At 41.1% G+C, this 14633-nt stretch overlaps 1 protein-coding gene across 1 annotated transcript in view; it reads right to left on the reverse strand.

Annotated features, from left to right (window-relative positions):
* Window positions 1-14633, reverse strand: part of LOC117525342 (receptor tyrosine-protein kinase erbB-4-like) — a 1053282-nt gene that overhangs the window by 198665 nt on the left and 839984 nt on the right. The window contains exon 20 of the mRNA XM_034187180.1: window positions 2727-2912. Coding sequence (XP_034043071.1) covers window positions 2727-2912 — 186 coding nt within the window. The remainder of the gene's footprint in view (window positions 1-2726; window positions 2913-14633) is intronic.

The following is a 14633-nucleotide window of genomic DNA, read 5'->3' on the forward strand; positions in this document are numbered from 1 at the left end:
TGAAGTAGCCCTTTGTCTTCATCTGATTCTATCTATCTATCCATCTATCTATCTATCCATCCATCCATCCATCCATCCATCCATCCATCCATCCATCCATCCATCCATCCATCCATCCATCCATCCATCCATCCATCCATCCATCCATCCAGTACTATGCAAAACGTATATTTTCTTTTACCAAAACTTTTGGCTGAACACACCCGGCTGAGTTAAGTTGGCTGCAGGTAGAGCAGGAATGGATGATGATAACCAGTTTTAGTGGCCACTCCTACACAACCTTTTTGTACTAGTAAATTATCTGGAATTGGGTTCAGAGTTGGAGATGCTAAGTCTCACGTGGTCATCAAGATGTCTGTCAGTCAGGCAGAAGCTACTGTACTGTGAATTAACACATTCCCAAAGGAGGTTACATGATCACTGGCCTTTCTTTGACTTGAAAGGTTTTCAATGAAATTTAGTGATGTAGAGATGGTAGAAGTGGATTCTGTCTGTCTATGATGGCCTAGTGGTTAAGCATTGGTCTTGAGACCAGAGGGTCTTCTGTTCAAACTCATGTCTAACTAGAAGGTCAGTGATGTAAAGATGCTAGAAGTGGTCAGGCTTTGTCCAAGGTCCTTAATCCACAAGTTGCTCCCATAATACTATACTACTATACTAATATATTATGAATAAATTACGAGATATCTAGTATTTTTAAACACATATAAATACTCAAAATGTGTGGTAAAATGTATTCTGCAGCCATGCATCATTTATTTATTTTTAAAAAGATTTAGGCTTTATTTAATCAGGGGTTTACATCTATAAACATTTTGTTACTGAGTGATCATCAGGAAAATTCCTTGTGTTTCCATGCAACAGGAAGTCCACCTCCAAAGAAATCAATGTTTCTTCAATGTTTTTGAATCTGTATATGTGGACCATACAAAAATTATATGATTTATTATCATAATAAAGTATTATTTTTTTTATTTAATAGAAGCAATTTCTGATGAGCCGAGAAAGCTGTTATTATTATTTATTATTATTATTATTATTATTATTTTAATCAGTATATCAAGAGAAAAACTACTTTCATTTGAAATGTTCCAGCTTTCTCGGCTCATCAGAAATTGCTTCTATTAAATAAAAAAATCAATAATAATAGGCAGCACGGTGGCTTAGTGGTTAGCACTGTTGCCTCACAGTGAGAAGGTCGTGGGTTCAATTCCCGTGGCCTTTCTGTGTGGAGTTTGCATGTTCTCCCCGTGTTCACGTGGGTTTCCTCCGGGTGCTCCGGTTTCCTCCCACATCCAAAGACATGCGGGTTAGGTGGATTGGAATCTTTAAAAATTGTCCGTAGGTGTATGTGTGGGTGTGTCTGTGTTTGTTTGTCTATTTGTGGCCCTGCGACAGACTGGCGTCCTGTCCTGGGTGTACCCCGCCTCGTGCTCTATGACTGCTGGGATAGGCTCCAGCCCCCCGCGACCCTTAATTGGACTAAGCAGTAGAAGATGAATGAATGAATGAATAATAATAATAATAATAATGATAATTCCTGGGCAAGACCCAACCAAGCCCACATCCATAAATGCATGCATCAATCCTATACATTGTGACATAATCAATAAATAAACAAAATATAGACTTGCTGTGGTTCAGCTAATAACAAAGTGAATACATTTGGTCAATACATATTGGCCAAATGCTTATATTCATACGTGGGCTATATTTAGAATGGATACTTCTAGGACCTGGTTGAAGTTGCAGCTATGGTTACTATTAAACACTAATATGAATTCACATTTGACCCTTCCATTAAGCTGAAACCGAAGATCAAAAGTTCAACTCAAACAGTCTTGAACCAATATAGATTAAACATGGCGGAGGCGTTGTTTGTTACCTAATCATACAGTGGTGCACAAGTGGACAGAACTGATTAAATCAACACCACAGAGCAACAATTGCATGAATTGGTGTCAAAAATCCAAGGCACTGGTGTACTTTCTGAGTGTCCTTCTTGTAGTCACTGTGGCGCAGCATAGTAATCATAATAGAAATGTCCGTCATTGCCAACAAGCTCACACTTTTTTCATTTTCTGACCAGGTATTGTGGAATTTTCAGCCTGTGGATTGTTGGATATGTATACATGATTTCATAGTTACAATCAGATATGTTTTTACTTTTAAATGAGTAGGAGTGTTTTGGTATGTGTAATGTTTCAGATCAAATACAAAAATGTTACTCTGCGCTGGTAACAAATTAAAGCATGGAATTCCAGTCACAGACAGTCAAGAATGTTGTAAGATAGAATAACATTCCATGGGTCCATCAAGTGGTTGGTGGATACATACAAACTGGAACACATCAAGTATCTGCCCCAAACTGAAGCATTTCATATAATTTACACTCTTGTGAAATGTTGTCAAATACAAGCACAACTTCATAATCTAAAACACTCAAGTTCTCCTCTATAGTCTCCAATACAGGGACATTCATCAGTCAACACATGTCCAACTCCTTCTCCCTTTATGGATACAGATGAACAGACCAACATTCAAAGTTGTAGAAATATGTTTTCCACTGAAAACCAGCCTTTTAAAATAAGAGTATCCATTCATGTTGAAAACAACCTTCCGCTCAAACAACTACCCAACCAAGCAAAAGCTGATCACCAACAACACTCAACCAGCCAACCACACAGCCAGTTAGAAAGCTTATTCCAAACTTCTCTTGTCCTTACCTTTGCAATCTGGACACACCAATTGAGGAGCAGCTGGGATCCGATGTTGTCTTTGTGCTCATGGACGTAGTCGAGGAGGCACCCATGAGGCATCAGTTGTGTGACAAGCTGGATGGTGGGACTCAGGCAGACACCTAGCAGCCGGACCAGGTGGGGATGCTCCATGCTTGCCATGATCAAGGCCTCCTGAATGAGACAGAAATACACTCAGGCATGTGGGGGATAGAAATAAAGGGTGCTAACATACAAAAGAGTGAAATATATCTTGTCCTGAAGCAAAATACAAAACAGAAGATGAAGTTATTTCAGTACTTTTGGGCAATACAGTGTTTTTTTTTTTTTTGGCCTGGTGGAATCTTATTCCAAAGTTAATTATGAGATACATTTGCTTATAGAGACAAAACTGAAAATATTTAGGTTAGGATTAACAGTGATATTCATGTCTCTGTGTCTTTGATCTTTAAGAAATTATGAAGCAATGATAAACCTGAACAGAAGTGTTTGTGATGCCAGTACATCTGCAGGAGAACAAAGGTCAAAGTCGGTGTGCGTGTGTGGTTGTGAGACTTGGATGCTGACCAGTAATCAAAGGTGATGACTAGATGTTTTGGGTAGTAGGTCTCTTCAAATGATCTTTGGGTATTGCTGTCTGTGTCTGTCTTTGTGCCAAATAAATAGCCCTTTTCAGAGAGTAAGATGAGGACTATCCTTTGTATTGTGAGGGACATCAGCTATGACATCTTGGCTTTGTCATGCATTTCTCTGGGCATGATCCCTCTGATGATGCCTCTGTGCCGAGGACTCAGTGGCTGAAGAATGCCAAGTAGATGCCTGCATTTCACTTAGGACCTTTCACTTAGATAGTCTGCCTGGGTCGTTGCCATTCAAGTCCCAGGGTGGTTCTGTAGAAAGTGGACGCAATGACGCGTGGAATTACTTCATGTTCCCAGACCTGAATTAAGACGCACAACAGTTCCTCGAGCAAACCTTAGTGGAAGAATATTAAGGATGCCCTGCCCTGTCAACAAGTGCAAAAAACTGTGAAGAGCTGTGTTTACCATTTACAACTGAAATACTAAGTCATTAAAGCACAGGATGGATTATTAGGCTTAAAATGTTGATGTTATATGAAATGTTCATATGTTGACTATGAAATGGAAAATGGACTGTATTTATATAGCTCTTTTCCATCTGCAACAGATGCTCAAAGCGCTTTACAATAATGCCTCACATTCACCCTGATGTTAGGGTGCTGCCACACAAGGCGCTCACTACACACCGGGAGCAACTAGGGGATTAAGGACCTTGCCCACGGGCCCTTAGTCAAGCTAGGATTTGAACCAAGGATCCTTTGGTCTCAAGCCCAACAGCTTAGCCACTAGACCATCACCTCCTCCTTGAACTGTTTTAAAAACTATTTGTATTATTTTTTGGCAATACAGATGGTGGGAGCAAGTATTCATCAAAAAAAAAAAAGTTAGTGGGACCATCAAGTACTTGCAGCAAAAGGGTTTTCACTTTCTGTGATGAGTATTACATTTGAGGACAACCTGACCAAAGGCCAAATCGCATTATTATTATTATTATTATTATTATTATTATTATTATTATTATTATTATCATTAGTATTATGGTATCTTGCTGAGGCAGCCATGTGAGGCTACCAAGTCCAAACACTCTGAAGATGGGGGTCTTATTTCTCCAAGTTAGGGTTAAGGGGGGTGGTTGACATGGCTGCTGTGTGGTAATTTGGCTGAATGACTACCTGAAACTACCAATTTAGCACCATGATGACAACATATCTGAGGTTAAGTTGGTCTTTGGCCATCAGGCAGAAACCTTTGATGTCAAGGTGATCTAAGTATTTTGGTACCATTAGAAGAAGTCTCAATGGTCAGTTTTAAAATGAATAAATGCATGGTTTTGTGGCACAAGTGCATCATGATTAGTTACCTGGGTTACTTGCAGTCTGTAAGGCTAGTATCTCACTGGACTGCAACAGCTTGTGAAGGGCATTGGCGAGGAATTTTGCAAACATTTACCAGCTTTCATGGAGATTCACCGTCTCCTCATGGGAGTTGGAGGGTGTCACTCGCTTGAATTTTATCTGTCAAAAACATCTCAGAACAAAGTTCCTCACCATAGTCACATGGGTATCATGAACTCTTCTGACTGTAGTATCTGTGAGTTTTATTGTTTTTGAGGGCTGCAGTGGAACTAATTGTAATGCTGCCGGTTCGGCAGGGGCACACAGGGACAGTGGGCTGGACACAGTGGAAGCAAGTTTAATTCTTTATTGTTTTATGCTAGCCAATTCACGGAGAGGTGGCTGTTCCAGCGCATCTAGGAGTGTCACCAAAGGATCCCAGAGACTGTGTGCATGTCAAGAAGCATGTCAAACAGATCCCGGAGCCTGGCCAGTGGGTGAGTGCAGAATGGTCACTCCTGGGAGGGAATGGGGACAGTAGATCCCATGGGGACAAAAATAGTGACAAACTGCAGCTTCTGGATATCATTCTGTAAGTTTTGACTGAAATGTACACACTTTTCTTCTTGTTTTTAAAATTATTTATTTATTATTTCTGTATTTGTTACTCTTTTATTATTTATTTCATTTTAATATTATTCACAGTGCTTTTTTTCTGTGCCGACAGTTGGGAGAATTTCCACAGCCTCTTTTCACATAACAACAATATACCAGCAGTCCACAGCAATCCTTAGTACGTTGTGCACAAAACTGTCATCATTTCAGCGAGTGGCACTTGACATCTGTGAAAGTGCCATTACATTTCCTCCTCCAAAGGCAGTGCGAGAATGCTGCATGGCATTTGAGGAGCATTCATGCGCTATGTATGTGGACTACTCACCATTTTTTTATTTTTGTCGTCAGTCCATTCAACATTCAGTCCACATTTGGGTGCCACGCTCTAACATCTTGTTAGTACTAATTCAGTGAGATTCCAACTGAAAAAATTGTCTCTAATTTGCATGATTTTGTGTCTACAACTAATCCCAAACAGTCACAGCCCAGTGAGATAGTAGTTTAAACATTCAAATCTGTTAACAACACAGACAATATGTGCAACACAAATGAGGTTATATGAGTGTCATCATTTTAAAATAACAACAAACTACAGTTATTCACACATAATCACCATATTTACTGTATAATATGTCAAGATATTCTGCCAAAAATGTTTGTCTTCTAGTCACAATCAAAAGACAAATGCAAGACCAAAGGTTCAAAGACATAACAGACTTTTTCAAGTGTTCAGTGAGGGGTCATCATGTTTACAAGTATAGAGTGATCCGTCAAAGATCACAGCAACCCTTATTCCGTTTAAGGATGAAGATTCCCTTGAAGACACACAGCAAGGTTGCTCAGAAGTCGGAAACACAGTTGAATTTTATTCAAACCTAAACATCAAAGTGAGTTACTCCTGCATAAGACTGTTAACATAGTGCCTAGAATAAAATAATAAAAATAGTATGAAAGAGTTATTATTAATCATTTTTGTCTGATATTCTGACGATCTCACGTTATAAAAAAAAGTTGGATCTTGTTGTAATAAAATGTGCTACATTTGACATAAATAGTGATCACAGGCATACCACATAGATTTTATTCAATATTTTTGAAAATATTGTATAAATATGATAAAAATATACAAATATAGGGATAGCTTGTACAACCTTATATCATACAATTCATGGATCATTATCGTACGTATTCAAATACAAGTTTTTGTCCTGGGTGTACCCCGCCTTGCGCTCTATGACTGCTGGGATAGGCTCCAGCCCCCTGCGACCCTTAACTGGACTAAGCGGTAGAAGATGGATGGATGGATGGTTCATTCACTTCCAAAGCTATAAACAGGTCTTTATATACAGCACATTGTGCAAGTATGATGCCTCACTTACACACACAAAAAAGAACATCGATAGGAATATTACATGACATCCACCATAAAATAGATTATTAGCAAAAAGAATATGTATGAGAACATGTCACTCTGTGTGTGTGTGTGTAACTTGGGATTACAGCAAGAGACAAATAAACAGTGAGTCATATCTATACAACACAGTACAAGATTTTTAAAGTTGTTGAGCCATAACACACGTTATCCAATCGGCATGCCTCTACTCCAAACAGTAAAGATGGTAAACCAAAGTTGGTCTGGGATCTGAAGGTACTAGTGTCTGAAAGTGTCTGCAATTCAAATTGAGTGACAACTGTTGTGTTCATTTGTCACTTTAATACATTGTCTTGTGGTTGTAGTTTAACTATTTCAAGCATGGGCACTTGTAAGCTGGCCACATACATCAAGATGATTCATTACAATATGTCATGTAACGTGGCAATACCTGTTCTTATATGTCTTTCAACATCAAAGGCCTAGATTCCAAATACATGAATGTCACCGCTGAATTAAGTGAATCTCTTAACAAGGTCATCATTTTCTTCATCTCATTAGAGGACAATCAACACATTCTGACTCCTTAAGTAACTTTAGTGATTAGACAGCAATAGAATAATTTCCTGACTTGTGTATTGTTAATAATAGTAGTGTTGGTATACTTATGCAGAGTAGTTCTATTGCGGCGTTTTGGGATTACCTTTCACTGCTATGCTGTTGATACTCAGTTATACATGCCGATAACTGCTGGTAATCTCATTCACATAAAATCCTTAGATGATTGCCTTGCATCAGTGAGAAGCTGGATGTCTGGAAACTTCCTACTTTTAAACTCTGATAAGACTGAAATGATGGTTCTTGGTCCAGTGAGACACTGACATCAATTTGACCAGTTAACACTTAGCCTAGGCTCGTGTGTCATACCTCACACTGACAAAGTGAGGAACCTTGGGGTAATTTTTGATCCTACATTGTCCTTTGACCTCCACATTAGAAATATTACGAGGACTGCTTTCTTCCACCTGCGAAATATAGCGAAGATTCGTCCCATCCTGTCTATGGCTGATGCTGAGACCCTGATCCACGAGTTTATCTCTTCTAGATTAGACTACTGCAATGTTTTATTTTCTGGTTTACCGCAGTCCAGCATTAGGGCTCTCGAATTGGTTCAAAATGCTGCAGCCAGACTTTTGACACGAAGCAGAAAGTTCGCCCACATTACACCCATTTTGGCGTCTCTTCACTGGCTTCCTATCCCAGTGAGATCAGATTTTAAGGATCTGCTACTAGTCTATAAAACTGTTCATGGACTGGCACCGCCCTACCTAGCTGACCTAATTAAACCTTACGTACTGGCCCGGGCTTTGCGTTCTCAGGGTGCAGGACTACTTTGTGTCCCTAGGGTGAATAAGAAGTCTGCAGGTCATAGATCTTTTTCTTATCATGCCCCTGTTCTGTGGAATGATCTCCCTGCATCAATAAAACAGTCAGATTCTGTGGAGAATTTCAAGTCCAGACTTAAGACGCACTGATTTTCCTTTTCGTATGGCTCGCATACTGGTATAGCATAGTTCTATGCTTTTTACTCTTTTAATTAATTTTATTAGTAAACGGAGCATGCCACAGCCTCAACTTTACCTAATTTCTGGGTCTTTTAGTGAAGCTTAGGGCTAGTGGTCGGTGATCACGTTAGTATTTCTTGTTTTTCTTGTTGTTTAATGCTGACAAATTATACTGTATTTCTTGTCTTCCTGATGCCTGATTCTTCTTTTTTCCTCTCTGTTTAAGGTGTGGCTCCATCCAGAGATGGGAGTGGTATTTGTGCTGGAGACCCTCCTGTCCTGTGCACAAACAGCATTTCCTGTATTTTTGTTTTGTGAATTGTTTCTGTAATTTATGTCTGTAGCATGGCCCAAGCAGAGGGTCACCCCTTTGTGTCTGGTCTGCGTAAGTTTTCTTTCACAGAGGGAGTTTTTCCTTTCCACTGTTGCTCTGGGGGTTAGTAAGGTTAGACCTTACTTGTGAGAAGCGCCTTGAGGCAACTCTGTTGTGATGTGGCGCTATATAAATGAAAATAAATTGAAACTGAAATTGAAATAGTTCTCACAATATCTTTGGTATTATATTGTGTGGCTACATGGGTGGTGGAATGGTTATTGTAGAATTTATTGTTTTTTGTTCCAATTTAATGGTATGTATGAGAGTCAGTTGAAAGATTTTGCCTCCAATGTGATTATTTCAATAATGAGCAAGATATCAAAGTGAAACTGGTGTAAGACTAATCCTTCACTTATTGACTATTGCTACCCCAAACGTTTTTGCCTGCAGCTTCGAAACACTGTACTGTTATTGAATTCCTCATAATGGAGGGTTGTGCACCTGTGGATATTCATCGACGAATAAGTTGTCTGTGGCAAGGCCTGTGTGGATGTCAATACGGTCAGGAGGTGGGCAAGGATTTTGAAGATTGAAAACTCAGCCACAATGAGTACACTTGACCAGGACCATAGAGTGCGCTCAATAACTGCTACAGATACACAGCATCGAGTGTGGGTGTGACGGCATAGTCCTCACAGTATTTTTGGAACATGGCAACATTGTCACCTCCCGCCGATATGTTTGCTGTTGTGTATGCGTCTGTATTACTGCCTGTGCCTTACGTGTATGGGTTTGTATTTTAGTCCTCTGTCTTGTTTCTGTGTTTTCACTAATATGGTTATGGTCTGTCTTCTTATTGGTCTGTGTGATCTGCCCCCGTTGTTAAATGTAGTGCTGGGTTAAAAAGATCGATTCGCTGATTTTTAAATTGATTTTCATTTTAATTCCCACAGATTTCACACATCCAAAGATTGATTTAAAACAATAAAATTATATATATATATATATATTATATAATATATTATAATATATATAATAATATATAATATATTGTAATATATATATATATATATATACATATATATATACGAGGTCTGTTAGAAAAGTATCTGACCTTTTTATTTTTTCAAAAACCATATGGATTTGAATCACGTCTGATGGAATCAGCCAAGCTTGAACCTTCGTGCGCATGCGTGAGTTTTTTCACGCCTGTCGGTTGCGTCATTCGCCTGTGAGCAGGCTTTGTGTGTGCAGTGGTCCACCCCTCACGTCGGTTTTTTATTGCGAATAAAATGTCTGAATGATTTGGAGCTTTGCTGCATCAATTTTTTCCAGAAACTGTGAAAGACCTCCAGATGGACATCATTCGGAAAATTCAGATGGCTTTCAGGGACAATTTTATGAGGATTACACAGATTAAGGAGTGCTCCAGCCGTTTTAAAGACCGCTCACAGCTGCTGAGAGCGCGCCGCGCTCCGAGCGCCAATCGACAGGCTGAATCAACCAGATCATTTCCAACGTGAAGGCTTTGTTGATCCGGGACGTCGTCTGACTTACACAAAAATGGTAGGAGACGTGGACATCAGTACTTTTTCGGCACATTCCACTGTTACAGGAGTTTTTTTTCATGGAAAGAGAAGTGGAGGGATGCGCCACGGAGCCGTTCATGGCGTGGCACAAAACCACCTTCGTGTTGGTCTCACAGGACGGCTTTGAGATGGCTTTCGGCGGCTTTTCAGTCGTGTGACTATTCGAGAAATTGTGGATGCCAGAACATGTCCTGTGAGGCTTCATCACGGTGTTGGTTTGCGCCATGCGGTACCGCCGCGACGCGCCGAAGTCCTCCGCTCCTATTTCCATGACAAAAACTCCTGTAACAGTGGAATGTGCCGTTCATTTCCAAACTGGATGCTGTGTTTTATCCGGGACGTCGTCTGACTTGCACAGGAATTGCGGAAGACGTGGACATTAGCACTTTTTCGGCACATTGAGACAGACGTGCGGAGGAATTCCACGCGTCGCGGCGGTGCCGCATGGCGCAAAGCAATGCCGTGATAAAGCCTCACAGGACATGTTCTGGCATGTCCAGGCTCATCCACAATTTCTCGGATAGTCACACGACTGAAAAACCACCGAAAGCCGTCTGAAAGCCATCTCAAAGCCGTCCTGTGAGACCAACACGAAGGTGGTTTTGTGCCGCGCCATGAACGGCTCCGTGGCGCATCCCTCCGCTTCTCTTTCCATGAAAAAAACTCCTGTAACAGTGGAATGTGCCGAAAAAGTACTGATGTCCACGTCTTCTGCCATTTTTGTGTAAGTCAGACGATGTCCCGGATCAGCAAAGCCTTCACGTTGGAAATGATCTGGTTGTTTCAGCGGGGTGTCAGCCTGTCGATCGGCGCTCGGAGCGCGGCGCACTCTCAGCAGCTGTGGGCGGTCTTTAAACCAGCTGGAGCACTCCTTAATCTGTGTAATCCCCATAAAATTGTCCCTGAAAACCATCTGAATTTTCCCGAATGGTGTCCACCTAGAGGTCTCTCACAGTTTCTGGAAAAAATTGATGCAGCAAAGCTCCAAATCGTTCAGACATTTTATTCACAATAAAAATCCGACGAGAGGGGTGGACCACTGCTCACTCAAAGCCTGCTCACAGGCGAATGACGCAACCGACGGGCGTGAAAAAACTCACGCATGCGCACAAAGGTTCAAGCTTGGCTGATGCAATCACACGTGATTCAAATCCATATGGTTTTTGAAAAAAATAAAAAGGTCGGATACTTTTCTAACAGACCTCGTATATATATATATATATATATATATATATATATATATATAACGCACTCGACATTGATTGTGGACGCGCTGGTTCTTCTCATTTAGAAGCAGGTCCAGAATTTATACATCAACCTCTGTCAAAGCTATTTAAAGTTGCCAATCATGATGACCGGGCCTCTTGTCTGTTGTTTTCTTTCTTTCGTTCCTTGCATGAAGGCTCTCTGGTGGAAAAGTCAGTCCACCAGCACTCGCTGCACGGCTGTAGCAGAAGAGACTGACTGAAAAGTCAGTCTGTGCAGCTGTGGTAAAAGTTCTCCTGCAACGTGCTGCACAAGTGCTGCAGACGCGAGTGTTTGTTGGGGAGACTGGACCGTTTGCCCATGGAAAATTTTAATTTTATAACTCTCTGAAACACTATTGCCTGCATTTTGAGGGCCAAATTTTGTGAGGTAAAGCAATAGTTTTTTTTTTTTATCATCGTTTCAGATTTACATGGAAAGGTGATGAAATGTACCTGTGTCAGGGCCAATGAACCAGGTACCTCTGGTGCCCTCTTTTGGCTGCCCTGGATCTGTTCAGTAATTCTGCCCTCCGGTATGTTTGTAAAATAAAAATACTGCTCTATTTTTGGGAGGGAGATGGTCTGTGCCATCAGTCTTATAGCCATAATTATTAACTACTAATACTTCATTAATTTGCTGTCAAATGTCAATATAATACTAGCAATATATTGCATAACTAGACAGTTAGGTAACAGCTCAAAAACAGTTTTAATAACACTAACCCAAATCAGTATCGGATTGGCTCGAATGGAATTGAATCGAAATAATCTATTCTGAATCTTAAGAATTGGAATCGAATCGATTCTTGAAATTTGAATCGATACCAAGCTCTAGTTAAATGTCATTGTGTTTTGTCCATGTTCCTTCTGTGGGTTGTCTCTGTGTTCTAATCCCAGTCAGTGTCAGTTTGTCCTTATGGTTTGTCGTGTTTCTGTGTCTTGTCTTTTCTGTCCATATTTCTCTGTTTTGTCATTTGTTTCCTTGGTGTCTCACGTGGCTTTTTCCCCTGTTCACACTTTATCCATTTTTAAGTTCCAGATTAGTTTCCTGCTTTTTGTTGATGAATTTACTTTTAGCCATTGTTTAGCACTTGTAGTTTGTGTATTGCTTGCTTCCTTATTTTGCTCTTAGTCTTGCTCTTAGTCTTTGCTCTTACGAGGTCTGTGATGAAAAAAGCGGTCCTTTTTATTTTTTTCAAAAAATAAATGGATTTGATTCATATGTTTTTACGTCAGACAAGCTTGAACCCTCGTGCGCATGCGTGAGTTTTGTGTCGGTGACGTCATTCGACTGTGGGCAGGCCTTGAGTGAGGAGTGCTCCACCCCGCCCGTCAGAATCTCTTTGTCTGAATAGCCGCTGCGGACGGCGCGTGTTGCTTTATCAACATTTTTTCTGGACCTGTGAGGGATATCCGAGTGGACACTATGCGAGAAATTAAGATGGTTTTTGGTGAAAAGTTTAACGGCTGATGAGAGATTATGGGGTGTTTCTGTCGCTGTAAGGACTTCCCACGGAGCGGGATGTCGCGCAGCGCTTCCAGGCACCGTCATCGGCCTGTTTCAACCTGAAAACATTCTAATTTAAGGCTTAATTCACCCAGGACGTCGTGAGAGAACAGAGAAGATTCAGAAGAGGCCGGCATGAGGAAAGACATGCGCGCAACTGAGAAACTGTTTAACAGCTTGGGCATGTTCCAACTTGCCCGTTAAGGTTTCCAACGGAGGTGTTTTTCCTGTCGCGACCCCCGTGGTCGGGTCCGGCCCGACATGCGACTCTGCCCGCACGTTCTTTCATTATAAAATGTCCATTAACAATGGAATGTCCGAATAAACTCCTCATGCCGACTTCTTCTGAAAGTTCTCTGTTCTCTGACGACTTACTGGGTGAACAGAGCCTGAAATGTGGAAGTTTTCAACTTGAAATGGCGAGACGCTGCCGCCTTGAAGTGCAGATCGCCGTCAGGTGCCGTAGGCCGTCCTTAAAGCGACACTACCAGACCAAAATCTCTCATCAGCCGTTAAAATTTTTACCGAAAACCAGCTGAATTTATCGAATGGCGTCCACTCAGTTGTGCCTTACAGTTTTTGAAAAGATTTTATCAAACAAAGCAGCAGTCTCTGAGCCATTCCTAAACAATGAAAAAACTCCTCACTCCTCACTCAAAGACTGCCCACAGGCGAATGACGTAACCAACAGGCGTGAAAAAACTCTCACATGCCCACGAGGGTTCAAGCATGCCTGATGTAATCACACGTGATTCAAATCCATATGGTTTTTGAAAAAAATAATAAGGTCCGTTACTTTTATCACAGACCTCGTAATTTGTTTTCTACTGTTTCTCTTTTCATACACATGTGAGTCTATGTTTGTTTTTTTTTTTTTTGGCATTATGTACTTAGATGTGTATTTTGGTTTTCCTATTCTCTTCTGCTCAGCTCATATTTAATTATTGTGTTTCATTTCCATCTTTAGATATCAGAAGTTTTTGATTACCTTTTGTTGTTCATTTGTCACCTGAGCTGGACATCAACCATTTTCCGGCAGATTTCACTTTTAACAAGAGATTTTGTCATGGAAAGCCGAGCAGAGACTTCGCGCATCATGATGGATTTGCTGCTGGAACGAGACAAAACCACCTCCATTTTGGTCTCACAGGACAGCTTTGAGATGGCTTCAGACAGCTGTCGGTGGTTTTTCAGTCAAGTGATTATCCGAGAAATTGTGGATGTGCCTGGACATGCCAGAACATGTCCTGTGAGGCTTCATCATGGCGTTGTTTTGCGCCATGCGGCACCGCCGTGACGCGCAGAATTCCTCCGCACGTCTGTCTCAATTTGCCGAAAAGTGCTGATGTCCACATCTTTTCACAATTCCTGTGCTAGCCAGATGACATCCCGGATAAAACACAACATCCAGTTTGGAAATGAACGGCACATTCCACTGTTACAGGAGATTTTGTCATGGAAAGAGGAACAGAGGGTTCGCGCTTTGCGGCGATGCCGCATGGCCCAAAGCAACACCGTGATGAAGCCTCACAGGACATGTTCTGGCATGTCCAGGCACATCCACAATTTCTCAGATAATCACTCAACTGAAAAACCACCGACAGCTGTCTGAACGCCATCTCAAAGCCATCCTGTGAGACCAAAACAGAGGTGGTTTTGTCTTGCTCCAGCAGCGAATCCATCGTGATGAGCGAAGCCTCCGCTCGGCTTTCCATGACAAAATCTCTTATTAAAAGTGAAATCTGCTGGAAAATGGTTGATGTCCAGCT

This window comes from Thalassophryne amazonica, chromosome 14 (assembly GCF_902500255.1).
Source record: "Thalassophryne amazonica chromosome 14, fThaAma1.1, whole genome shotgun sequence".
In the NCBI taxonomy this organism is placed as follows: Eukaryota; Metazoa; Chordata; class Actinopteri; order Batrachoidiformes; family Batrachoididae; genus Thalassophryne; species Thalassophryne amazonica.